The 21,423-nt window shown below is 40.2% G+C and overlaps 1 protein-coding gene across 3 annotated transcripts in view; it reads left to right on the top strand.

The window, feature by feature from the left end:
• The window catches only part of CA10 (carbonic anhydrase 10), a 167,113-nt gene that overhangs the window by 59,148 nt on the left and 86,542 nt on the right, over positions 1–21,423 (top strand). For all 3 annotated transcript variants that reach the window (XM_039716468.1, XM_039716467.1, XM_039716469.1), the window contains one exon: positions 11,518–11,660. In XM_039716468.1, coding sequence (XP_039572402.1) covers positions 11,518–11,660 — 143 coding nt within the window. The remainder of the gene's footprint in view (positions 1–11,517; positions 11,661–21,423) is intronic.

The raw sequence follows: 21,423 nt of genomic DNA, 5'->3' as shown, positions 1-21,423 counted from the left end.
ACCCAAAATCTGGTTTAGACTACTAATGAGGCACTTAGGCTTTCAGCCTTTTAACAGAAGAAGGACAATCACTTTCTAAATCAGTTTCTTAGTTTCAGGCACTTTTGGTGACATTGAAAATAAAAAAATTGGTCCAGAAAATCAGCAGACTACCCATGATGTGAAAGTGCTGGTGCAAGGAGTGTTGCAAAATGGAAACAGTAGAGATGGTTATGAATGGGCTGCACCAGGATTTTTCTGTGCAGTGTCTGCGTTTGTCAATGAGATAAAAACCTGGCAGCAAATATAGCACTATTGACTTATGAATTATTTGGACAGACTCAGTTCAGAAACAACAGAATAAGGAGCTCATGCAATTCACTGTAGCAAAAGAAAATGGCGTGCTTGCAGTGGGGGGACATTAGAAAACTTTCTTGTTCCCCCATGTGTAGTCCTGCTAGTAATTGTCAAGAAAAAAAAAAATCAGACTTTTTAATAGTAAAAAAAAGAAAAAAAATTTTGATAGATCTTCCTGACAACCTTTTCTGCTTGTGAGCTTTCTGCCCTGCACACAGGGAGTGAGACAGGCTCTGTGCTGAATGTCACTGTCGGCCAGAGCTCCAAAGGCAGCTGTAAATTCACATCTCTCACAGCAAGAAGATGGTGCCAGATAATGGGTATGGATTTTCTGTACATCATGACTCTGTGTCATCCAGCTACCACCTGTACTGAACCTAATGATTTGTCTGAATAAAGCAGTACTCCATAAACTTTACTGCTGAGCAAACAGCACGCTGTTGGCAGCATCATACTCTGCTGTCCCTTTCAGCTCATCAAAAGATAACTCAATTACCATTTAAAATTTTGTACTGCCTATGAAGTCAAGGACTGGAGAATTAGTAGTCATCATGAAGGTATTTTGAAAAGACCAAATATGTCTTAATGTGAAGAAGTAACAGGTCTGCATGTTAGTGTTAAAAGGACAAGCCAGTGTTGGTGTTAATGTTTTAGGATGTGCACAGTGAAGAAAATTATGGATTCTGTCAGCATCTAAGAGGGGATGATCAGAGATGCCCAGATTATTCAGGGATTAGAAACAGAAGAACTAGAAATTACAATTTCTTTTCCTTCTGGAAAAGTCAACGCAAATGGTTAAGATAGTTAATTAGAAATAGACTTGGGAAGCTTGGCATAGTTTCCTTTCTTAAAAGCTGTGGTAGGTGTTTGTCTCTAAGGTGCTTTTATCTCATAGCAGAATTTCAGGGAAGCTGCCTTAACTTTACATCTTATTTAAGGTTGAGTCTAAGTCCAAAATATGGGTAACATCTTATTTAAAACTGGAAAGAAACTTACTTAATTTTATTGTGCCACATGGTCTTAAAGTCCAAAATATGGGTAACATCTTATTTAAAACTGGAAAGAAACTTAATTTTATTGTGCCACATGGTCTTGTATAGTCAGTGGTCGGAACTGTTACCTAAAAGCACTTTTTAACAGGGATCTGGTGGGCATGGCAATTATCTTCTCCTAAGTATGGGTGTCCTCATTAGGTGATTTTCTTATTGTTTGGATGTCCACGGGGTTTGGGATACCCAAATAGGTTTTCAGGGATCCCAAGGTCTAGGATTTACTATCCAGATGATTCTACCTGAGAGTGAAAAAAACTTCCTGCAGAAGATTTGAGGAGAAGCCCCTTCTCCTGCTTGGAGAGGGACCAACCATGTTTTTACCAGAAAGTGCAACTCCTGAGCAGGTAGGTAGAAGTGGATCAGTCACACATGAGTTACCTCTAATGTCCACATCAGAAATAATTCCCAGGAGAAGACTGACTCCATCAAAATATGCAGAGTTTTTTATGGTGTTAACACCTGCTTTGATTGTGAACCCAGGGCAGCCTCAGCCTGAGGAGAGCAGCAGCTGCCTTGGAAGTTCATCTGTTTGTTTTGAGTGCAGAAAATGAGGCTCACCTGCTTCATGAGTTACTGAGTGTTCTCAGACTTTTAAGGAGTTATAAGTGTTACCACAGGGAAACAGAGGCCTTTAAAGAAACCTCGCTAGGTTGCAAAAACTGTGCTTCCTACTTTTTCAAAGACATTTCTAGAACTGGAGGCTTCCCAATCAGTGGCATGTGTGGAGATGCCCAGGCAGGTCTGTGATGAGTGCTGGGGACTGGAGCATTAGTTAGTCCATCTGAACTGCTCTATCCAGACAACATTTCATAAGAACTTTTGATTTAAAATGCATTGCAAAAATCCTTCCAGCAGCAGAAGCATCTTCAGATGGCATCAGAGAAGAAATTTCCCAAAGGTTACAGTTTATGGGGTTTTATTTCTCGCAGATCGGGAGTGCATTTTTTGAAGTTAGAGAAAGTGAAAACAGGTTAAGTCAATTGTGTGAACAAAGACAGATTCTTCCTCAAACCCCTGAAATTATCCCCTCTGTTTAAAAGGTTGTGCCCATTTTGATTGTATTATATGCTACACTGCAAAACCAGAACATGCATGAAACATGTGGAAGGTAAAGGGGGAATTTCAAGGATTGTAAGAGATATCAGGCATAAATTCGAAATTAGCTTATTTAGTATCTTTTGCCAAGTGCTGTGTATTCAGAATGTATCCGTGGTTGAGGGAAGCTCTTAACTGTAAGCACTAAAATTGTATTGTTCCCTTCTAAAGCTCTTAAACTTATGATGTGGTGATGCCGAAGGTTTCAAAGGAGTGATTATTACTAAAAAGCACAATCATAGCAAATCAGTGGTGTAACAAGAACACAGGCCTTGTGAAGTTTCTGAAATAACTCGCACACAAATACAGCAAAAGGTATTATTTCACATCATAAGACTGACAAGCAAATCACTGGGCCAAATCCCGAGAAATGATGTATAAAGACCATTTTTTTCTATTAAATTGGCCACACTTAATGCTACAGAAACTAAATTGATACTCCTCTTGTAGTAGGCTGGTTGTAAGTGGTCCAGGAATTGTCATTCTATTGCTCTGGTGGTTTCCTTTGGCAGCATAATAGATATATCTGTTACTTCAGCTGACAACAGCAAATAGTGCAGAACAAAGAAGAGGCATCAGTATTGATGGAGGTAAAGCCTCCAATGACAATTGCCTGCCTCAGAGACACAGACTTTGCCCTGTTCCTCTTGCACAAAAGTTAAGTATTCAAGGAAACTTTGAGTAGTGCAGTCCAGGCTTTAGGAAAATCATGAAGCCACGAGAGTATTTGTTTTGCTAAGGTTTTGTGATTCCCATTCAACTTTCTACTATTGTGAAATCTGTTTTCAGGATTATTCTGTGCATTGATTTCTAAAAGTATTTAGCCTGTGACACAGAGGTGAATTGAAAGTCATATTTTCAGTCATTATGTAGCTACAGATTTTGCCTCTGGGCAATTTTTTTTTTATTACCTGGTGTATTTTATATTCATAATAAATTTCAGAGTTGATTTAGAAGCTTGGATCCATAAGATAATTCTTGAAACCTTTGCAGTCTTTTTCATATGCATAGTTATATATTTTCTAATCAACCTCGATGTAACCATTTAACACTTTTCTATCTAAACGTCTTTTCATAAGGCAGGTGTGATTTTATTCCTCTGCTGATGTAAAGACCGTCACATTCTGTATCCACAAAATAAGATGTATTTCTGGGTGAAGGTCACAAGTAATTAAGCCTCCAAGGCACTATCTCATATTGAATCTTGGCAGCCAAAAACGCAACATTCATTATCTTTTACACATCTCCCTTGGAAACAATTGATGCTCATTCCATCTGAGATGTTACAGTCTCTGGCAGGAATGGGCTGTCAGGAGCTACAGACCTTCTGTGACACACTGGAGAGCAGATTCTGCTCTTTGTGCATCCAGGAGATTTTAGGATTCCACATCCTGGCATTGCCCCTCTGACCAGTGTCCCATTGCACTGCTGGGGGATGTTTGGTGCTACTGAGATGTTCTTCAAGGTGGAGCAGCTACCTTGCAACTCAAAAGGTGCTCATGCATTGCTGCATTTCTCATATAAACAGTGTGCTGTGTACTGGCACTTTTCACCAGCTAAGTCCTTATGAGCCACAGTAAGAAAATTTCACATGGTTATTGCTTTACAAACTCAGGTGCCCTGCGAGCACTGCTAAGATGAGTGGCATTTTTTGTGGTGCCATGTGATTGACACTGAGCCATGCAGACACACAGGTTAGAGAAACAGCTGGATAAGGAGGGCTCTGAGACGATCACTGCTGTGCTAAACAGCTGTTCAGTCAGAGTTCGTGGAGCTGCTGGTTGGAAATAACAAAGGGTTCTGCTTGCAGTGCTGCTTGAGCTAACCTTGAGCACACACCTGACATTCACAGCTCAGTTACTCCTGTGTCACAGTGTTTTCTTGTGCTATGGGCAACACAGCAGCACAGTCCCAAGCTCTGTCTTACATCCAAGAGGGAGCATCCACTCCTTTCCCGTTCCCTGCATCCATTCCTGCTGCTGCATTGTTCAAGGCATCCCCTGAGCAGCCTGTCCTGGGGGTCTGCTCTCTGCCCTGAAGCTCAGCCCAGCTTTAGGACACAGCCCCCATTGTCCAGCTCTGGCTCCTTTGTGTCACCCCTGGCCTGTTCTCCCCCATCCACCCCATGAGCCATGCCCCAGGAGACTGCACACCCTGCACTCATGGGAAGCTCAAAGCAGGTCCTGCCCATTTCAGAGCCTTGGCACAGCACTCGAATAATTTAAGAGCACATGATCTGCCCTGTCTTGGCTAATTTTTGATGCAATAGTTAAGGCAATACTTCGGAATGGTTTAACTGAGCACTTCTTATTTAATAAAAGACCTTGGAAAGACCTTTTCAAGCATGAAAAATAGAAAATCTTCCCTTATTTTTACCTGATTCCCAAGAATTTAGACAATACATTTCAGTCTTTCTGAAAATTAGGTAAATAATGATCAGCCTGACACCCGTCATAGTAGTGACCACTGACATTCAGCTGATTGATGATGCAGGAACTTCTTGGGTAAGAAACAGGTCTGTGTCCTTCACAGGACAGAAGTCAGGCATGAAACAAGAAATACCCTTGCACTCAGCTATCCCATAACATCACAGAGAGTAATTCCTGTGCAAAGAGTTTGTCAGGTGCTTCAGAGACCTGCAAGAGGCAAACATTGCTCAAGAGGAAGAGAGAACAGAAGTGAGGCTTCCCTAGAGGTTCCTTAGTGGGACTCCCATAAAAACAGGTTCATCCTGAGTGAGAGGGACCACAAAGTGCTTCTGCCTGTTGTGCACAGAGAAACACAGAAAAGTATTTCAAATGAATCTCTGGGTACAAGAGATCTGGATTCTTCATGAAGATGGAAGTTTTCCTGGATAAGGATTTTGCTGGCTGCTCTGCACAGCAGCCTGTCTGCAGGAGCTGGCTGCCACATGCTGTGTGTACAACAGGTGGTCAGGGAAACAGGGACTGGATTCTGCCCCAAAAGAAATATCAGATTTGAGAGTCTTCACCACAAAAAGGAAAATGGATCATTCAATGAACAATCAATCACTGCCCAGCAATTACCTGAATAATTTGATGCAGTCTCTGAGGGGAAGCCAAGGTCTCTTTCCATTCCAAAATATTTTGTAGTTATGACTCTGTTTAGAGTTGTGGCTTGGCAGCACCAGGTCGGACTTCTAGGAGATCAGGATTGCCAGACAACATTTTTTCCAGCCTGTGAGTAATTGCATCAAGTCAGCTGTGCTCACTTCTTGCCTTTCCAAGAATAATCAAAGTTACAGAGTGTTGGTAATCTCACTGCAGAAGCAGCATTCCCAGGCAGAGCCAGAGCCCTACAGGATGGGGTCAGAGAAATCTGATTACTCCAGAAAACACCAGAGCAGAGAACATCACTGTTCCTGTCTTAAACTGTCATTACAGATACAAACTGTTGCACAGAGTTCAGTGCTGAACTCTGTGCTTGTCTTTGCAAGTCAGCAGAGGCTGGACATTTCTGCCTCCCTGCTGTCATTAACTGCAGGAACCTTGTGGGAAACCAGAATAGTGCAGAGCTACAAGTAATTCTCAAGGAGTTGCTACCACACACAAAAATGCCTTGGAGAATGGGACTTGTTAACCCCTCCTGAGTGCTCCTTACACCTGCTTTTTTCAAACTGAATCCCCTAATGCCCTGCAGTTCCAGAGTGAGATGCTCAGTAAATCCATTCTAATAAAGGATGCACCAGCAGGCATGCACTGGATTTGGCAATAAATAGTTAAATTCCAATTTTATACCTGAGAGTTATGTTTCTTTTAGTAACAGTATACTGTGAGGCACAGGGATACTTAGAAAAAGCACTTTTGATAGAATAAATATGCTGTCTTTTGTTATTTTTTATGTTCCTAGTTTAATTTATATTTTTCAGCAGAAGGATCGATAGTAACCCAAAGACTAAAGCTGAATCTACAGAATAGAGCTCAAGGTATCTGCTGGATAAGCAGTCTTTTCCCTTAAAACAATAAGTTTCGTATTACTTTTCTCTGAACAACTTTTTCTAGTCAATTTCCTCTATTTGAGGCTTTCTTCACCTTTCTTCTTGATCTTCTTTAAAGTCTTACATCTCACTCATCCTGTCTCAGAACAGTCACTCATTTTAACAGCACAGCCATAGTCCCCAGTTCTACAGCATGAGCCACAAAAAACCCCAGAGATGAAGGAAATATTAGAGATCACAGGATAGCTCAAAATCTGGGTTTCCTGCATTTTAATGCAAAGTCCCATTACAAGTCCAGAACGACCATCACAGCTTTTATTTGCATTTCAACTTTTTCCCTTTCAGTCTACACTTCAACTCCAGGCCGAACTCTCCCCCTTTTCCACCCCCCAAATTCCAGTGAGTGTCAGGCAAATGCTCTCAGTTGTGTCTGTGCCTGTCACTGATTGATGGCTGAGGGACTGACCAGACCTGGTTAGAAATTACCAGCTGAGTGGCAGTAATTGATGGCAGCTCATTAATTACACCCCCATCCTGGGCACTGGCAGGCAGAGGAATGTCCCACTCAAAGGCAGGCAGGGCACAGACCCAGCCCCCAGGGACTGGGGATGGACAAGAGGGAGAGGATGCTGCCTTCCTCCCCTTTCTCATTTTTAGTTCATTTGCCAAGAAGGATTTCCCTTACCCAAGACTGAGACTTTAATGAGCAATCTGTGCCCCTCCACTAAACATCCCAGTTGCTTTTCAACCTTTAAACCAAACTGTTCTGTAATCTGTTTTCATATAGTTTTGCTAAATCTTTCACCAGCACCACCCCCAAGACTGAGACTTTAATGAGCAATCTGTGCCCCTCCACTAAACATCCCAGTTGCTTTTCAACCTTTAAACCAAACTGTTCTGTAATCTGTTTTCATAGTTTTGCTAAATCTTTCACCAGCAGGACTTTCATTCCATGGAAAAACCCATTTCCCCCAAAGCTGTAGAGTCTTTTTGACTAGAATGAAAGAGAAACATATTCTATTTTCAGAACTTTAGTAACCCTGACCCTAGAAGATTGTTACCTGCTTAGTTTTGGACCTGGATATACCTCTCCCTCTTGGTGCCCCTTCCTACTTCCTAATCCATTACATGAATAATGAAAAGAGAAAAGTCAATATCAGAAGCATCTGTAAACACCTCTACAAGCAGCTGACTTGTATTTTTCAGAAGCATTAGTGCTTGATTGTATAGCTTTAGTATGTGTGAACTCACCAGAGGGTGGCAGAGAAAAATGTAATTACATACTTTTGTAAAACTGCTCTTTACCCCAAGCTTAGCATAATTTATAGAAGTGAATTAGTCTGGTTTAAGTGCTGTGATGAAAGGAGTGTACTGTGTTCTACACTTGTATCCTAAATTTGTAGATAAAAATAAGCAAAAGCTTTCCAGGGCCAGAGGTCACTAATTTTGATTGCTAAATACTTTTTCCCAGGTAATTTAACTCTTAATTTAAGAAAATGTTTAATTAGGCATAAATAAGCTGCTGTAATTTAAAAGAAAAAATGGAGAGAGTATTGCATGAGGTCTTTATTAAAGGCATAGCAGAAAATAGCCCCTTTTTAAAAGCTAGTATCATGCCAGAATTTCAAATGCTCATTTTCCCCTTCCTGTTTTCTGTTATCTCTCATTTAACGAGTGCAGTGGTTGAACTTTTCTTGTCATTGAGAATCCTTCATACAGAGGGAAGATGACATTTGAACAGACCAGTATGGAATGATGAGTATGGAATTAGCAGTATGATGCTGCTGGAGTTCTTAAAAATTTTAATTTTTTATATGTTTCAAGATTTATTGCTGAAAATTTTAAATTTTTTTACTATCTCTTGAATAATGGCAATGCTGTCTTACCCTGCAGGATATATTTCAGCTGTCAACACTTTGCTGCTTAAAAAGAAATTAGAACACTTTCAGTTCTCAAATTTGAAGCCATTGTGATAGTGTCTAATGTTACTGCAGTCTGGAGATTTCTGTGACCAATTACTGCTGAATGCCATTCTATACTCTGTCATTTCTTTGGTGTCCCTGATTTATCTCTCAAAGCTTTTATGACTTTACCTTTGCTTTTATGTAGAGGCAGAGCAGGTCATGTGATTATCCAGAGGAATTGGTATGATAATTTTCTTCAAGCTGAGTAGGTGGAAATAATTAATGGACTGCTTTATTGATGTACATAGATTACTGATTCTCTCTGTGGTTCCAATTCCCAGCCTCAATAAAGTAGCTTGAGATTTTATCTGAGGTACCAGTAATTAATTACACAGGGCAAGAGTAATCACTGCACAAATACAGTCTTTAATGGTGTTTTACACCATTGCCAGGCCAGTGAAAAGGCTTAAAAATACAAACAAAAATGTGCTGATGGATAAGTTGACACCTTTCATTTAAATTCATGAACTCTGGAGAAACTTAAATTCAGAGAATCTGTGCTCCTGGAAGTTGAGCAAGCTTCAAAGAGGAATTTATAGGCTTGGTGCAGTAAAACAGAAATAACCTGCCTGTCCTGTCTAGACTCCACCTCATGTCATTGACAGGGATCAGTAGCAGAGACCTTGGGAAAAACAAGCATCTATAAAAATAAACACCATAAAAAATTGGATCACATTTGCCACTTTTTGTCTCTCCAAGCCTGGTGCAGGTTTTAAGCAAGGATTTTGGCAGTTCACATCACTGTGGTATTCATCCTAGTGTTTTGTGTGACCTGAATGAATCTGTTAACTCTATCTGTTTATACTAAAAGTCACTTTTCTGATGCTTGATTCTGAGACAGTTTCTCAGATTCATTCCTCATAAAAGAGCTCCTGTGTGGGAACATCCCTTGACACCATTTTGTGAGCAGTAAGGAAAAGAGCTCATACTGCTTTACTGACACATAATGTTTCCTGTGCTGCTCTTACAACCTGATCTGTCACTATAGGACATGAAATAAAACTACGTGGACACACAACTCTTTAAGGTAAAAAAGAGGCAGTTTAATTTCTGACTCCAACATTTATAGATTTCCAAAAGTGGCAGTGGATTGGAGGGTGAAAGTGCCACCTCTCCAATGACACTGGACAAACTAACAGTCCGTCAAATTTCTCCTCCTCCATAAAAGAATGCAAAAAAATCAATTTTTTAAAAAAATTTTATTGCAGTTAGGCAATTCAGATGTCATACACCCTTGTTCCCATCCTGGGAAAACTAGTGGCTCCTCTCAGCAAAATGCAGACTGTTCCCTGCAGGCAATACCATTCTGCTTATCTGCAAGTTTGCTGTTCCTATGGAAGGATATCCTTCTGGGACACCTTTCTCTCCTTGCTTTCCTCTGGAGAGGGGAGGCTCATATTCATTTCAGCAAATCCTTGGTACTCATCACCAGAATAGCTCTCAAGCCTTCCATTATTTTTCTAGCTGCTTTAGTTTCACTGCTGTTTTGCATAGGTTTGGTAAAAGCCATCAGAATCCCTCATCCTTTTGTGTCATGCTGATACTGAAACATCTTCACCTATCTCAATATAAATTGCTCCCAGTAAATTGAAAAGAGAGCAGCTGCAATAAGATACAGATTAAACAAAGTCAGAGCTTCCTGCACGGGTATAAAATGTAAGTAATCCACCTCACCATACAGCACACACACACACAAATCTGTTGTCCACAGTGTGCCAGTGCCACTCCTTACAGTTTCAGTAAACTAACAGAGTTTGGAGAAATAGAAACTATCACCTAATAACAGGGAAAGTGACAAAAGTTCTGGAAAAAGGCAGGAACAAAAAGGAACATAGCATAAGGAAACTACCAAATTACAAATCAAACAATAAACCTACTAATAAAACAAAAAACACACCACAACATGCCAGCATACAGAGGATATAAACTCTGAATTTTCTGTTAGGAGAAGGTTGAAGGCATTGATCAGACACAAACTTATAATTTGATGTCTGTATAATATGTTTGCAACAACTCAGCTCCCAAGCAGTGTAAGTTTAGGGGGATTTATAGAGGAAGCAGAGATGACACAATCACTATATTCAGGCTTTGGGTACAATAATCAGGAGCTGGAGCACCTTGTTAAATGATATTTTGAGGTGGTATTTGGCCTGCATGCAAACTAGAGAGTCACAGTAGCTCCTGTACAGTACAGGAACTGTCTAAAATGTTTCAGAGGTTCACACACAAAAAAGGAGCATATTCCACACATGAGTAGATTTTGGTGGAAATAAAACATAATTATGGGAAAGGAGATACTGTTTCATTAATGACTTAAGCCCAAGTAGAACCTTGTCTGCTAGTTAAGCTGGAATAAAAAATTACTACAATTTTTATATGTTTTCCTACATTCATACACCCGACCTCTTCAGACTAAACAGTTAATTCAGTACCTGTGTTTAATTTAAGCTGTGGCTTCCTACATGAACATTCTTAGATTTTTCTATTACAGTTCTGAATACTTTTAGATCACTTTGGGCATCTAAGCAGCAGCACTAATTACTTTAATTAAATGTAATCAGACATTAATATTGCTTAATATCCCTGTCCTCTAGTCAACTTAGGTGTGCAGTTCTGAGTCAGTCATCTTAATTAACCTTGGGCTGAAGCACAGGTGGAATCACTCTGATCCATGGGGTGAGTGCAGCAGTGGGGAATTTATCTCTTTTGTGTGCCCAGAAAGAGCAGCAGCACTGGAGAGCTCCTGAAGCTCCAGTCTGGGGTGTTTAGAGAGGAATCAAAGTTAGCATAAGGACTAGTGATTCGCTTTCCTATTGCTCAGTAAATATTCTGCAATAGCAAAAGAGCTGTTTATTACTGAACCTGGGATTATATCTAAGAGGAAAAGAACTAACCCACCTTCTTTCCTGATACAAAATTAAGTGAAATCTTATGTTTTGGTCTTGTAGTATGAAGTTTTAAATTTCAAGTGCAAGATGAATTTGCCTGTTTTCAGTTTCAAAGTGTGTGTACAGACAATCTGACAAGTTTAATCGCCTGGCCATCTGCCTGGCATGCACTGCTCTAGTCTTTCCAGACGTCCATTAAACTTGCACTTTCTTATATTTTGCAGTACCCTCCTTTTGGGGTTTGGTGAACTCAGCTTGGAATCTGTGCTCAGTTGGGAAAAGACAGTCACCTGTCAATATTGAAACCAGCCATATGATTTTTGATCCCTTCCTAACTCCTCTTCGCCTAAACACAGGGGGAAGAAAGGTAGGTGGTCTCTGTTCTGGTGTATAAAATAAATGGTGTTAGTAGATAAAAAAAAAATTTGCTATATTTTATTTTTCTAAAGCATTTACTTTTTATCTGTCAGCTCCAAGACAGAATAACAATGTAGCATGTTTTAAAGATTGTCCTTAAATCACTGAACTAATCAATTCTGTTTATCCAGCTGAAGGATTGATATTTCAATTCTGAAATTATTTTATACATAATTATTTACATATTACCTTATTTTATACATAATAACCTTTTAGCAGTCTTGGCAATACTCATTAGTTTATAATGGTTTTGTGTTGCTTTTCGTATGTTGGGGTGCCTAAAAGGGTATTTTAAAGTATTTATTGCTTGTTCCATGCAGGCAGTTGTCTCTTACCCAACTTATGTTACAGACCAAAAGGGATGGCAGTGCTATTTGCCAAATATTGATACCTCTTTGACCCAGTTTTTTGCAATAAGGCTGCAGTGAGCAGTGATGTATTGCTTTTTGTGCTGTCCAATGATTTCAGGGCAGTGTCAGGTCACACATTTACAATTTAAGCACCATCAGATATTATTCTGAGTTGTGCTCTTATTCTGTATGTGTGATTCTCCATTTCCTGAGAAAGTGGCTTAGCAGGTCCTGAAGTCTTGAGTGTCATTGATACAGATAATTGGATTTCAAGATCCGGAACTTCAGCACAAGATATTTAATGAGTTTACATGCAGAAGAAGAAACGCTGCTTTTGAGGAAACTCCCCAGGTTCCAGTTCTCTCTCAGGCCCAGCTTTGTCTCTCAGTTATCCATTTTAATGAATTCAGCAAGCAGCCCATTTCAGATAAACAGCCCTTTCTGATAAACAAAGCCAACCTTTATTCATTTGCAAATCACACTTCTCCTTGTCACAAAGAATGGCACCCTTTTACTTTCTCTGCTCTTTTTGCTTTGGATTCACTTGAGCACCAAAGCAATCAGCACAATAGAATATCTTACATTTAGGCAGAAAGCACCTTGGGTTTCAATCTCCAAAGCAGGGTTTCCAGCCTGTCATGGGTGATTGTGGTGGATGAAAAAATCACTCCACTTCCCACTCTCCTGGTCCTTTGCTGGGACTCCTTCCTCAGTTCACCTCTGCAAGAGCTCCACCTTTGGTCCCCCACTTTTTGTCCCTTGCCTTTCTGTAGCCCATCTCACTTTGGTCTCCTGGTTCTCTGTGGACTTAATTTCAAAAGCCCCATTTCTAGAATTCTTTAAGACTCAGTACAGTTGTTGGCCATCCTTTTTTTTTTATTTTTCTCCTAAAAACATGTGAGCAGCAGCATTTGCTTTAGACAGCAAGTGCATCCCTGCTAAGTAATTAAACCTTGCCACATCAGTGACCTTATGTCTTATGAGTCATTTTAGGTCACACTCAAGGACTGAAATTGTTGCCTAAAGCAGGTAAAGTTCTATTTAAAACCACTTTATTTTTAAGGCAAGCCAGGACATTATACCTGATGTTGACCCCTGGGGAAATAAAAGCAATTGATGTCTGCTGGCCAAGGTCTGTTATTCTGTAGCTCAGTGTGCATAAATGGAAGTTAATCAGCAAGATCCACACATCTGCCTGCTCATATGGGGCATTAATGAATACAATCGCATATTATTTAAATTAATATCCATATAAATAATTGGTTCATTCTATGCATTACAAGATAATGGCTACATTCAGCAGCTTCTAAACTAAAACAGAGTGGGAGAAAAGAGATTTATGGATTGAAATCAGTTAAATGGTTTCTGTGCCAGTTAGTTCTGATTCCATGCTGTTCAATGAATTCAGAGTATTACTAGCATTTTTCTCAAGAGTGCAATATATGACAACTGCCAAGGTTTGCTTTGGTGATTACTAAAAGGACAGATACTGGTATGAACCATATTTCAGCACTGCAGGAATATAAAAAATGAAATGTTAGAAATGGTCCAGGAGGAATGGATAGCAATAAGACATCAATGTCATCTGTAAACTGACTTGTGATATACTTTTAGAGGTCTTAATAATGATTTTTGATGTAAAGTAGCTTTGGAAAGTCAAAAGTCTGATGCGAACATCAAAAACTTTAATGAATAAAAAATGAAATGTAGTATTGCCACTTAAATAATTGTTTACCATTTCTTATGCTTCTACAGTTCTGCACACTCTGGGATGTGTTAGTGAGTGAACTTGCAGTGCAAACAGCAGGTTAAAGTAACTTGTTTATTTACCCTCATCATGGAATTTAGAACTGGAAAAATACGCTGGTTTTTTTCAGAGGTAGACTGCAGACTTTGCTGTTAGTAGATCATGCACATGGCAAAGTTCAGGATCTGCATCTTACTCTATATGGGGGCCTTTCTTTCCTTACTGTTTCAGTTGTCCATGAGATTGCATCACTTTGGAATATGTGAAGGCTCAGCTAGGCTCCTTGGTGTGTTCTCAGTTTCTGGTTGTCTCTGGCACAGATCACCCATGAAACGAGTCCTGAACAGGCACAAGAATGTATTTCTGCAGCTTCTTCATTACTCTGCTTGACATTTAATCTTGTCTGGTGCCACAAAACAAACTCACTTGTCTGCCATGGAAAATTTCCTGGGAGATCCTAGACCTGGAGAATTATTCACTCCACCAACAGCACCGTACTCTGGTGCTGAGCTTGGGGTATGATCTCAGTTTGGCAGGAGGACCTTGCAAATCATGTTTCTGTATCTCAGCTGCAGTTGTGCAGTGATTCAGAGCAGACCACGGTGTCCTTGCAAAGGTGGGTGTGCTGTCTGTGGAAATGCACTCACTGGATGTAATCAGAAACATCAACAGGATCTGCTTTCCTGGACACTGGGCAGCAGGTCCATTAGAAGGTTAAAGATGTTATTGAAACTGAGCTAACAGATCCCAGCCAAAGGCCTTGCCCATCCTTTCTCCCTCCTCATGTTTATTTCAATAAGTTGCTATCCAGTTTTCAGTCCCTAATGATGAGACTTAGAGAGGAAAAAAAAAAAAAGACTGGAGCTGCAACTGGCCTCCAGCTGCAATTTGATATATTCAAAAGAATTTTTAAATTTGCCCAGTTTGTTCTTAATGCCCCTTTCCTATTTTCTAGTAGACCCTATGCTCTGCATTGATAGTATCTTATTTGGATTTATTTCATCCTGCACTTAGGTCTGTTTATAAACCTAGATATTTATTTCAAGCCTTGCAGAAGCAAAAGTAACATATATCTTGTCTATGTACATGATTCTCTGGGGTTATAGTCACTGGTATGAAAAAGGCTGAAGATTTTTTTCTCTCCCACTGATCCGGCTGTTATAGTAAAAGTATGCCAGTCTCCTCACACCATATGCTTTAAATGACATATAATTTTGTATTTCACCATTAAAACACATTTCCTGGACTGAAAAATTATTATTATTTGCTTTTTTCTCTTGTTAAAAACATTAATAAATATATGACATATTGAAATGTAATAACATATAATATGTTGTTTAAAGTGTGTATTTTTGACACAACATCAATGAAATATTGTTAACTGAGAGCCCACTCTAATGGATGGGGATGTTCCATGTCATTTTGTACACAGAATTTGAATCATACTACCAAGGTCAGGATACCTGGGGAAGGTGCATGCATGTCCAAGGTTGTTCAGCTGCCAGCAGTTCATGAGGCAAAAACATTGCCATGCTAAAAAGAATTAATACAATCCACATCCCTCTCCTCCTGGTAAATCCTGAACTCAGCAGTTACAAGTCTGTGTTTGCAGTTCAATGGCAAAAGCCTGCAATTTTGGTATATCAGAGTTTGGGTTTTTTTTCTTCTCAGAAAGCCAATGTTAGTTACCTGTTATGGTCAGTCCATCCTTTAGGATGGTGACATTCAGCATTTAAGCAGCTACATTGCTGCTGTGGCTACTAGTGGCTGCCATCCCCTCTGTCTGAAATGGCTCTGGAATTCTGTAAGTCTGGATTAGGATGTGAGTGGGGACTTCATAATGTGTGTAAGGTGTCTGCTGCACATCTGGGAAGGTGCCCCACTTTGGCTGAGGCTGTTTGTGGCAGCAAGGTGCTGATGTGGCTTCCCAAAGAGCTCTGCTGGTGGCAGCTGTGAACTGGGAGCTGTCCAGGCCTCAGCTCCTGACAAATTGAACCTAGCCATTAAGGAAGTGATGGAAAAGGTTCTTTTTTTTTTTTAATGTTTTCCTCACTTTCATTCAAAATGGTTAAATCAAGAAATCACCAGATATTCAGCAGGTATTTCTGCCTTGCAGCTGGAGTGGGTACTGTGAAAGACACATGTCAGTTCTGCTGGGAGATAAATGACACTGCTGCCATTCCCAGTTCTGAGTAGCATTTGTTGCTGGAGAGAAGTGCAAATTCAATATTTCTCATCCCAGAAGTGTTAATCTGTGATGGTTGAAAACTGAAGCAGGCACAGTTTGCTTATAGATGGAAGAATTAAACTATGTATTTTAGGATTAGATGCTAGAAAGGAGCTTAAGGGGAAAAACTGAAAAATTGTTGTCAATGAACTCTATTTAATAATCAAAAACAAATCTGTGGATCGGTATGGGATCTAGAGAGTGGAGGAGTGGGAGCATTTAAGCTGTGTGTCATCCAGCAGGCTGAGGGAAAACATCAGTAGATGATTCTGCAGCAGACGAGGAAAATGTAATTAAATTTGGGGTACAAAACTGTTCTTACTGTAAGGGACAGGGGCTTATAGGCCTTATAAGAAAACTGGAAAGATTAAATAATCCTTTTGCATGTACCCTTTTTTTATTTGGTATATGTTGTTCCTGTACAGAAAGTGACAGAGACTCAGAGCTCATGGTGGTGCTGTTGGTGTGTGGTAGCCGTGTCACTTAGTAAGTGTGAATCAGTAATTCTTTGTCTGTATTATGTCATTTCCAACAGAATCAATTAGAACTGAGCACTCCAGCGAGGTATTTTTTATCAAGTCATTGTTTGCATCCCTGAACAACAACCAGACCCAAAACTACCAGGGTAGGTCTGACAATGGACATTTTAGCTTTTAAGCTGGGAAAATAAGAAAATAAAGTTTACCTTGACTGCCAAAAATTGTTGGGCAGCTTGAACTGGAAAATGTGAAGAAGATTATTAAAATAAACATTTTCTCTTGTAAGCCTGCATAGAAGAAGAGCGTGTACTGTGTTCTTATTCATTGCAATAACTCAGTGCCACCTGTGTCAGGCAGGCTGTTCAGCAGGAGAGGATGTTTTACAGAACACAGTAATATGTCATGCTGACACAGAGATACGTGTGGGATATACACTGGGATGAAGAGGAAGGGGAAGGAGAAGAGTGGGCAAGGGCTAATAAGAACAAATTGTGTCTCTTTGCTCTCTGAAGATGTTTAAAAAGAAATTATTAAAAAGAAAAAAGTAACAGCTTCAGCCTTTACTCCTTTATCCTTTCTTCCGTGTCCCAACCAGCAGCTGGAGGCAACATATCAACACTGTAATTTGCTATTGATGGTTTTAAACCTGTGCTCTCACAATTCTGTAGTCCCCCTTTTCCTGCCACTCTGTGAAGAGTGCAGAGAAACCTATCACAGACATGACTTTAAATCACAGCATCTTCCAGGGCTATGCCAAGGGCAGCACAGCTGTGCTGAGGTGGCACTTAGAAGCTGCTTTGAAGTTCCTTTGCTTTCACTAAGTGTTTAGCTTTATCTGTGTATTTCCTCTAGTCCTGTATCACATTGGACTAGTTAAGACCTCTACCAAAAACAGTGTTCAAATGTGCTGAGCAAAGAAGCCTTTGGGGGGAAAAAAACAAAAAGGATTAAAATGTGACTTATTTTTAATCATACAAATGTACTTACGATACACAGCCCTTCCAAATAACTGTATTTGTGTGTTTACTTTGGTAAAGCATTTTATTTATGTGATGGACATTAATAGCTACTTTTGAGTGACTGAAATGATGCAGATATACATTTGTGATCTCTTCTTTCAGTATCGTACTAAAAAACCACACAGCTGCTGTGGTTTTTGTAGCATGGAGATGGATTGGGATGTAAATCACTATTGGACAGATATGGGGCTATTTACTGGGTATTGCTCAATTAGAAGCACAGAAACACTGTTAAAGAGCCCTCCTGGTTTGATGTTGCCCGGGGACATATTGAATGCTGGAGACGAAAATTCTGCCCTCAGAACCTCCCTGCCAAGATGGATTTGGCATGGACAGAAGGATATTGGAGATCCTTGGATTCATCAGCCACAAATCAGGAAATCCATGCCTCTAAATCTCAACTCCAGGCTTAAAACTTCGGCACTTTGTCTTGTCTATTAGAAACCTTCTCAGTAAAAGTAAACCACAGGCTACCCACGACCAGATGGATGTTTCATCCAGATTTTTCACAGCTTACACCACATTTCTTTTATAGATGTATATTTACAGAAGAATATTGTTTGGAAGCACAGGGATGTATGCCAGTTTTTGACAGAATATTCCTCTTGTTATATTCACGCTGGTAGAGAGTATATATATAAATGCATGAAATATGTCTAAGATGCAAAAACCTTAAAATCACACCAGCAGGGGAAAAAGGGAGTGACGAAATCGCAGCTGGCAGCCGAGGAGGAGGTATGAAATTAGGATAGGAAGTGAAACTAGCCTGGCAGAGGAGATGGGGGTTCTCACTGGTATGAACAGGAGATGGCCCATGGAGATGTTCATCTCAGATAAACGGAGCCATCAGGGACATACGTGTGAATGTGGGATTCCTGAAGAATGGACACACATCGGTTTTGGACACAAACAGGGTTTTGTCCAGCACAGGACAGAGAATGGAAGCAATGTGAATATGGAAAACCCTGAAAGGAGACAAAGAGACTCTGCTGCAGCCTAGAAAAAGGGTGTAAGAACTCTGTTGAACTGTGGGGGATTCGGTGCCATAGAGGGGATCTGTGTTCACCCAGCTCTGATCCTGGGGTCGGTTGGCTGTATATCAGTCGCAAAATAAATTCTATTTTTATTAAATTGGCTGGATCAATTTTTACCTATAACACTCTTATCATACAAAGTTTTGTGCCATCTACTTACCCATTTGTCTCAACCTAATCTCCCAAGCCTACAGTAAGGAAGAAACTGTACAAGGCTGAGCTTCAGCAGCGGCAGTGAATTCTCCTTGCAGTCAGCAGCAGCTTGATCATCCTCCTCCAGTGTTGAGAACGAGAGGAGCTGAGCCCAGCCCCTCACCTCCCAGCCAAAATCTCACAGTACCTCTGCCCTTCCCAAGAGAATGCCCCTCTGCTGTGATAGTGCAGCCAGCCCCTCTCCTCTCCCTCCCCCTTAGTGACATCTTTTGTCTCTCTTAAGTACCGGTGGTTATTGTCTGTTAGCAACAGATGGGACTAAAATTCCATGGGAGAGAGAACCAGAAGGAAAACTCCTAACCCTCAACAAAGGTACTAGGTCAGAACCCAGAAATCATCACAACTGAGGAAGTGTTTCACTTGCATCTCCGTCATTCTTTGGGTGAAAACCTGTTCCATTCCCAGATGTCTGATAATGCTGTTAATAATGTATTTTACAGTATCTTTTCTCAGCTAGTTCTGCACTGATTATGTCATTTAAAGGATTATGTATTATTTTGACTAATGGACTTTGCTCGTATCCTCTCCTCCACTTAGAGTTGTCTTTTCCTGAAAGCCCTTTAGCTATAAAACTACATATTGTTTCAACATCTAAAATCCTTTGTCTAGTACTGTTGGTCCTTTTTTTAATGCCCCATTGTGCCCCACATAACTAATCACAAGCAGAGTGATGTGCAGTAAACTGAAGAGATTCCTAAAAAGAGGAACTACTGGGAGGAATGAAAAACTTGAACTTTTCTTCCTGCTTCTGGGAAATACCATCTGTTATCTTCAGAAGGTTTGGTACTCCTGTGGAGGTGATTGCTGGAGACAGAGAGCTGTGCTGGTGTGGGAACATGCAGCAGCCTTTGAACACTGCACACAGAAATTATGAACAGTATTACAGCATCTGGTGGATGTAATGGGAGAATAAACCAGCTGGTTGAAATATTGAGTATGTCAAATTATTACAACAAACTTTATAAATATTAGTTAGGCTGACTGCAATCATTTTTTAATAACATGAGAAGACAGAGGGGAGTTCTGCACATCAAATGCTATGAAAAAGAATGATGTTGCTGTAGAGAGCAGGAGAATCAGCTCCCAGTTAGAGCAGACAGAAACTGGCTGCAAATGAGAAGGGAATTGGAACAATTCCAGAATGAGAAAGATAGTTCTCATCTCAAGATCTGCCATGATAGCAAGAGTCCACAAAACATTAATGAGATGCATTTTCCAACTTCTTGCAAAATGAAAGTTACATTTCTTTAGCTTTTTGTGGTCTTTTAAGCCCAATCAATAAGCTTTGCGACCTGTGCGATAGATGTGACCTGTGTACGATGATTGCCTCTCACAATTAACAGACAAATACCATGTGTATAGGTTAAGAAAAGTTCTGTAGATTTATAGTTATGTTTTACCCCCTTGTGTTGTTATCAAGGGACAGCCGGGGTTGGGACAGCTGGGAGGGCTGGCTTGTCACTATGGTGACATCTGACCTCCAGTCAGGATCTGAGGAAGAGATCTCCACCCCTGGACAGTGAAGAAGGAGTCAATGGGCAGAACTTTGGTAGGGGGAAAAGGGTTAAAAGGCAAAACCTCCTTTGTGTGGGTGAGCGCACAGTGGGAAAAATCCTTTGCTCCCAGCACCATAATATTTTCTCTATTCAGTCTTCTGTTGTATTTTTGATAAGGTGTAATAAATTTCCAAATTTAAGAAAAGTGAATAGCTATTTCTCACACCTGCATCCTCTTCTGGCTCACTGACTGGGCTATCAGCTTTCTGTCCTGGTGCACTATAAGTGGGCAATCACACATTATTTAATGACTCAAATGGACACCTTTGGTGATACTGGGTACTTCAATGAGATATGCAATTGTTCCCAGCACATGCGACTTTTATTGAATTATTATTGAAAACATAATTTCATGCTTGGTTAAGTTGTAAATTTAATTCATGCTCTAGCAAGATTTAGGAACAAATATGACACTACCAGTGCTCCTCCAAGGTGAGGCAGTTGTAGCTGCCCAGAAAGTCTGAACTGGCTGAGCACTCACTGGTTGCTTTTCAGCACTTCCTGCTCATGGATTTCAAAGTTCAGGAGAAACTTTTCCATCTAAAGGTGGCCAGTTGTGGCTGAAAATTGTCACTTAGTTGTAATCCATAGGTTGAGTGTTGTGGGCACACTGCAGTCCCAGTTAGTTGAATAAAATTGAGTTGTCACTAGGCTTTTTGGTGACTTCAGGATACAGTCTTTGAGTGAGCAAAGGACTCTTCAGGACTTTGAACAAAGGACTCAAAGGCTGCTTAGGGCTTTTTGTTAACCAAAAATACAACATCTTCATTGTGTGTGCATTGATTGGGCATTTCCACAAAAACTACTCAGTCAGTGAGAATTGTGTGAACACTGACTGTGTTCCAGGGACACCCTCTTTTTTCCTTTTCAACACAAAATCCTTGAGAGAAAAGGCTGCTTAGGGCTTTTTGTTAACCAAAAATTCAACATCTTCATTGTGTGTGCATTGATTGGGCATTTCCACAAAAACTACTCAGTCAGTGAGAATTGTGTGAACACTGTGTTCCAGAGACACCCAGTTTTTTCCTCTTCAACACAAAATCCTTGAGAGGCTGAGCTGGATGAAGCCTTGAATTGCTTTATGCAAG

Source organism: Passer montanus, unplaced genomic scaffold (assembly GCF_014805655.1).
Source record: "Passer montanus isolate IOZ18808 unplaced genomic scaffold, ASM1480565v1 scaffold35, whole genome shotgun sequence".
NCBI lineage: Eukaryota > Metazoa > Chordata > Aves > Passeriformes > Passeridae > Passer > Passer montanus.
Note: the sequence above shows the minus strand (reverse complement) of the source record. Positions and strands in the feature narration are given on the sequence as shown.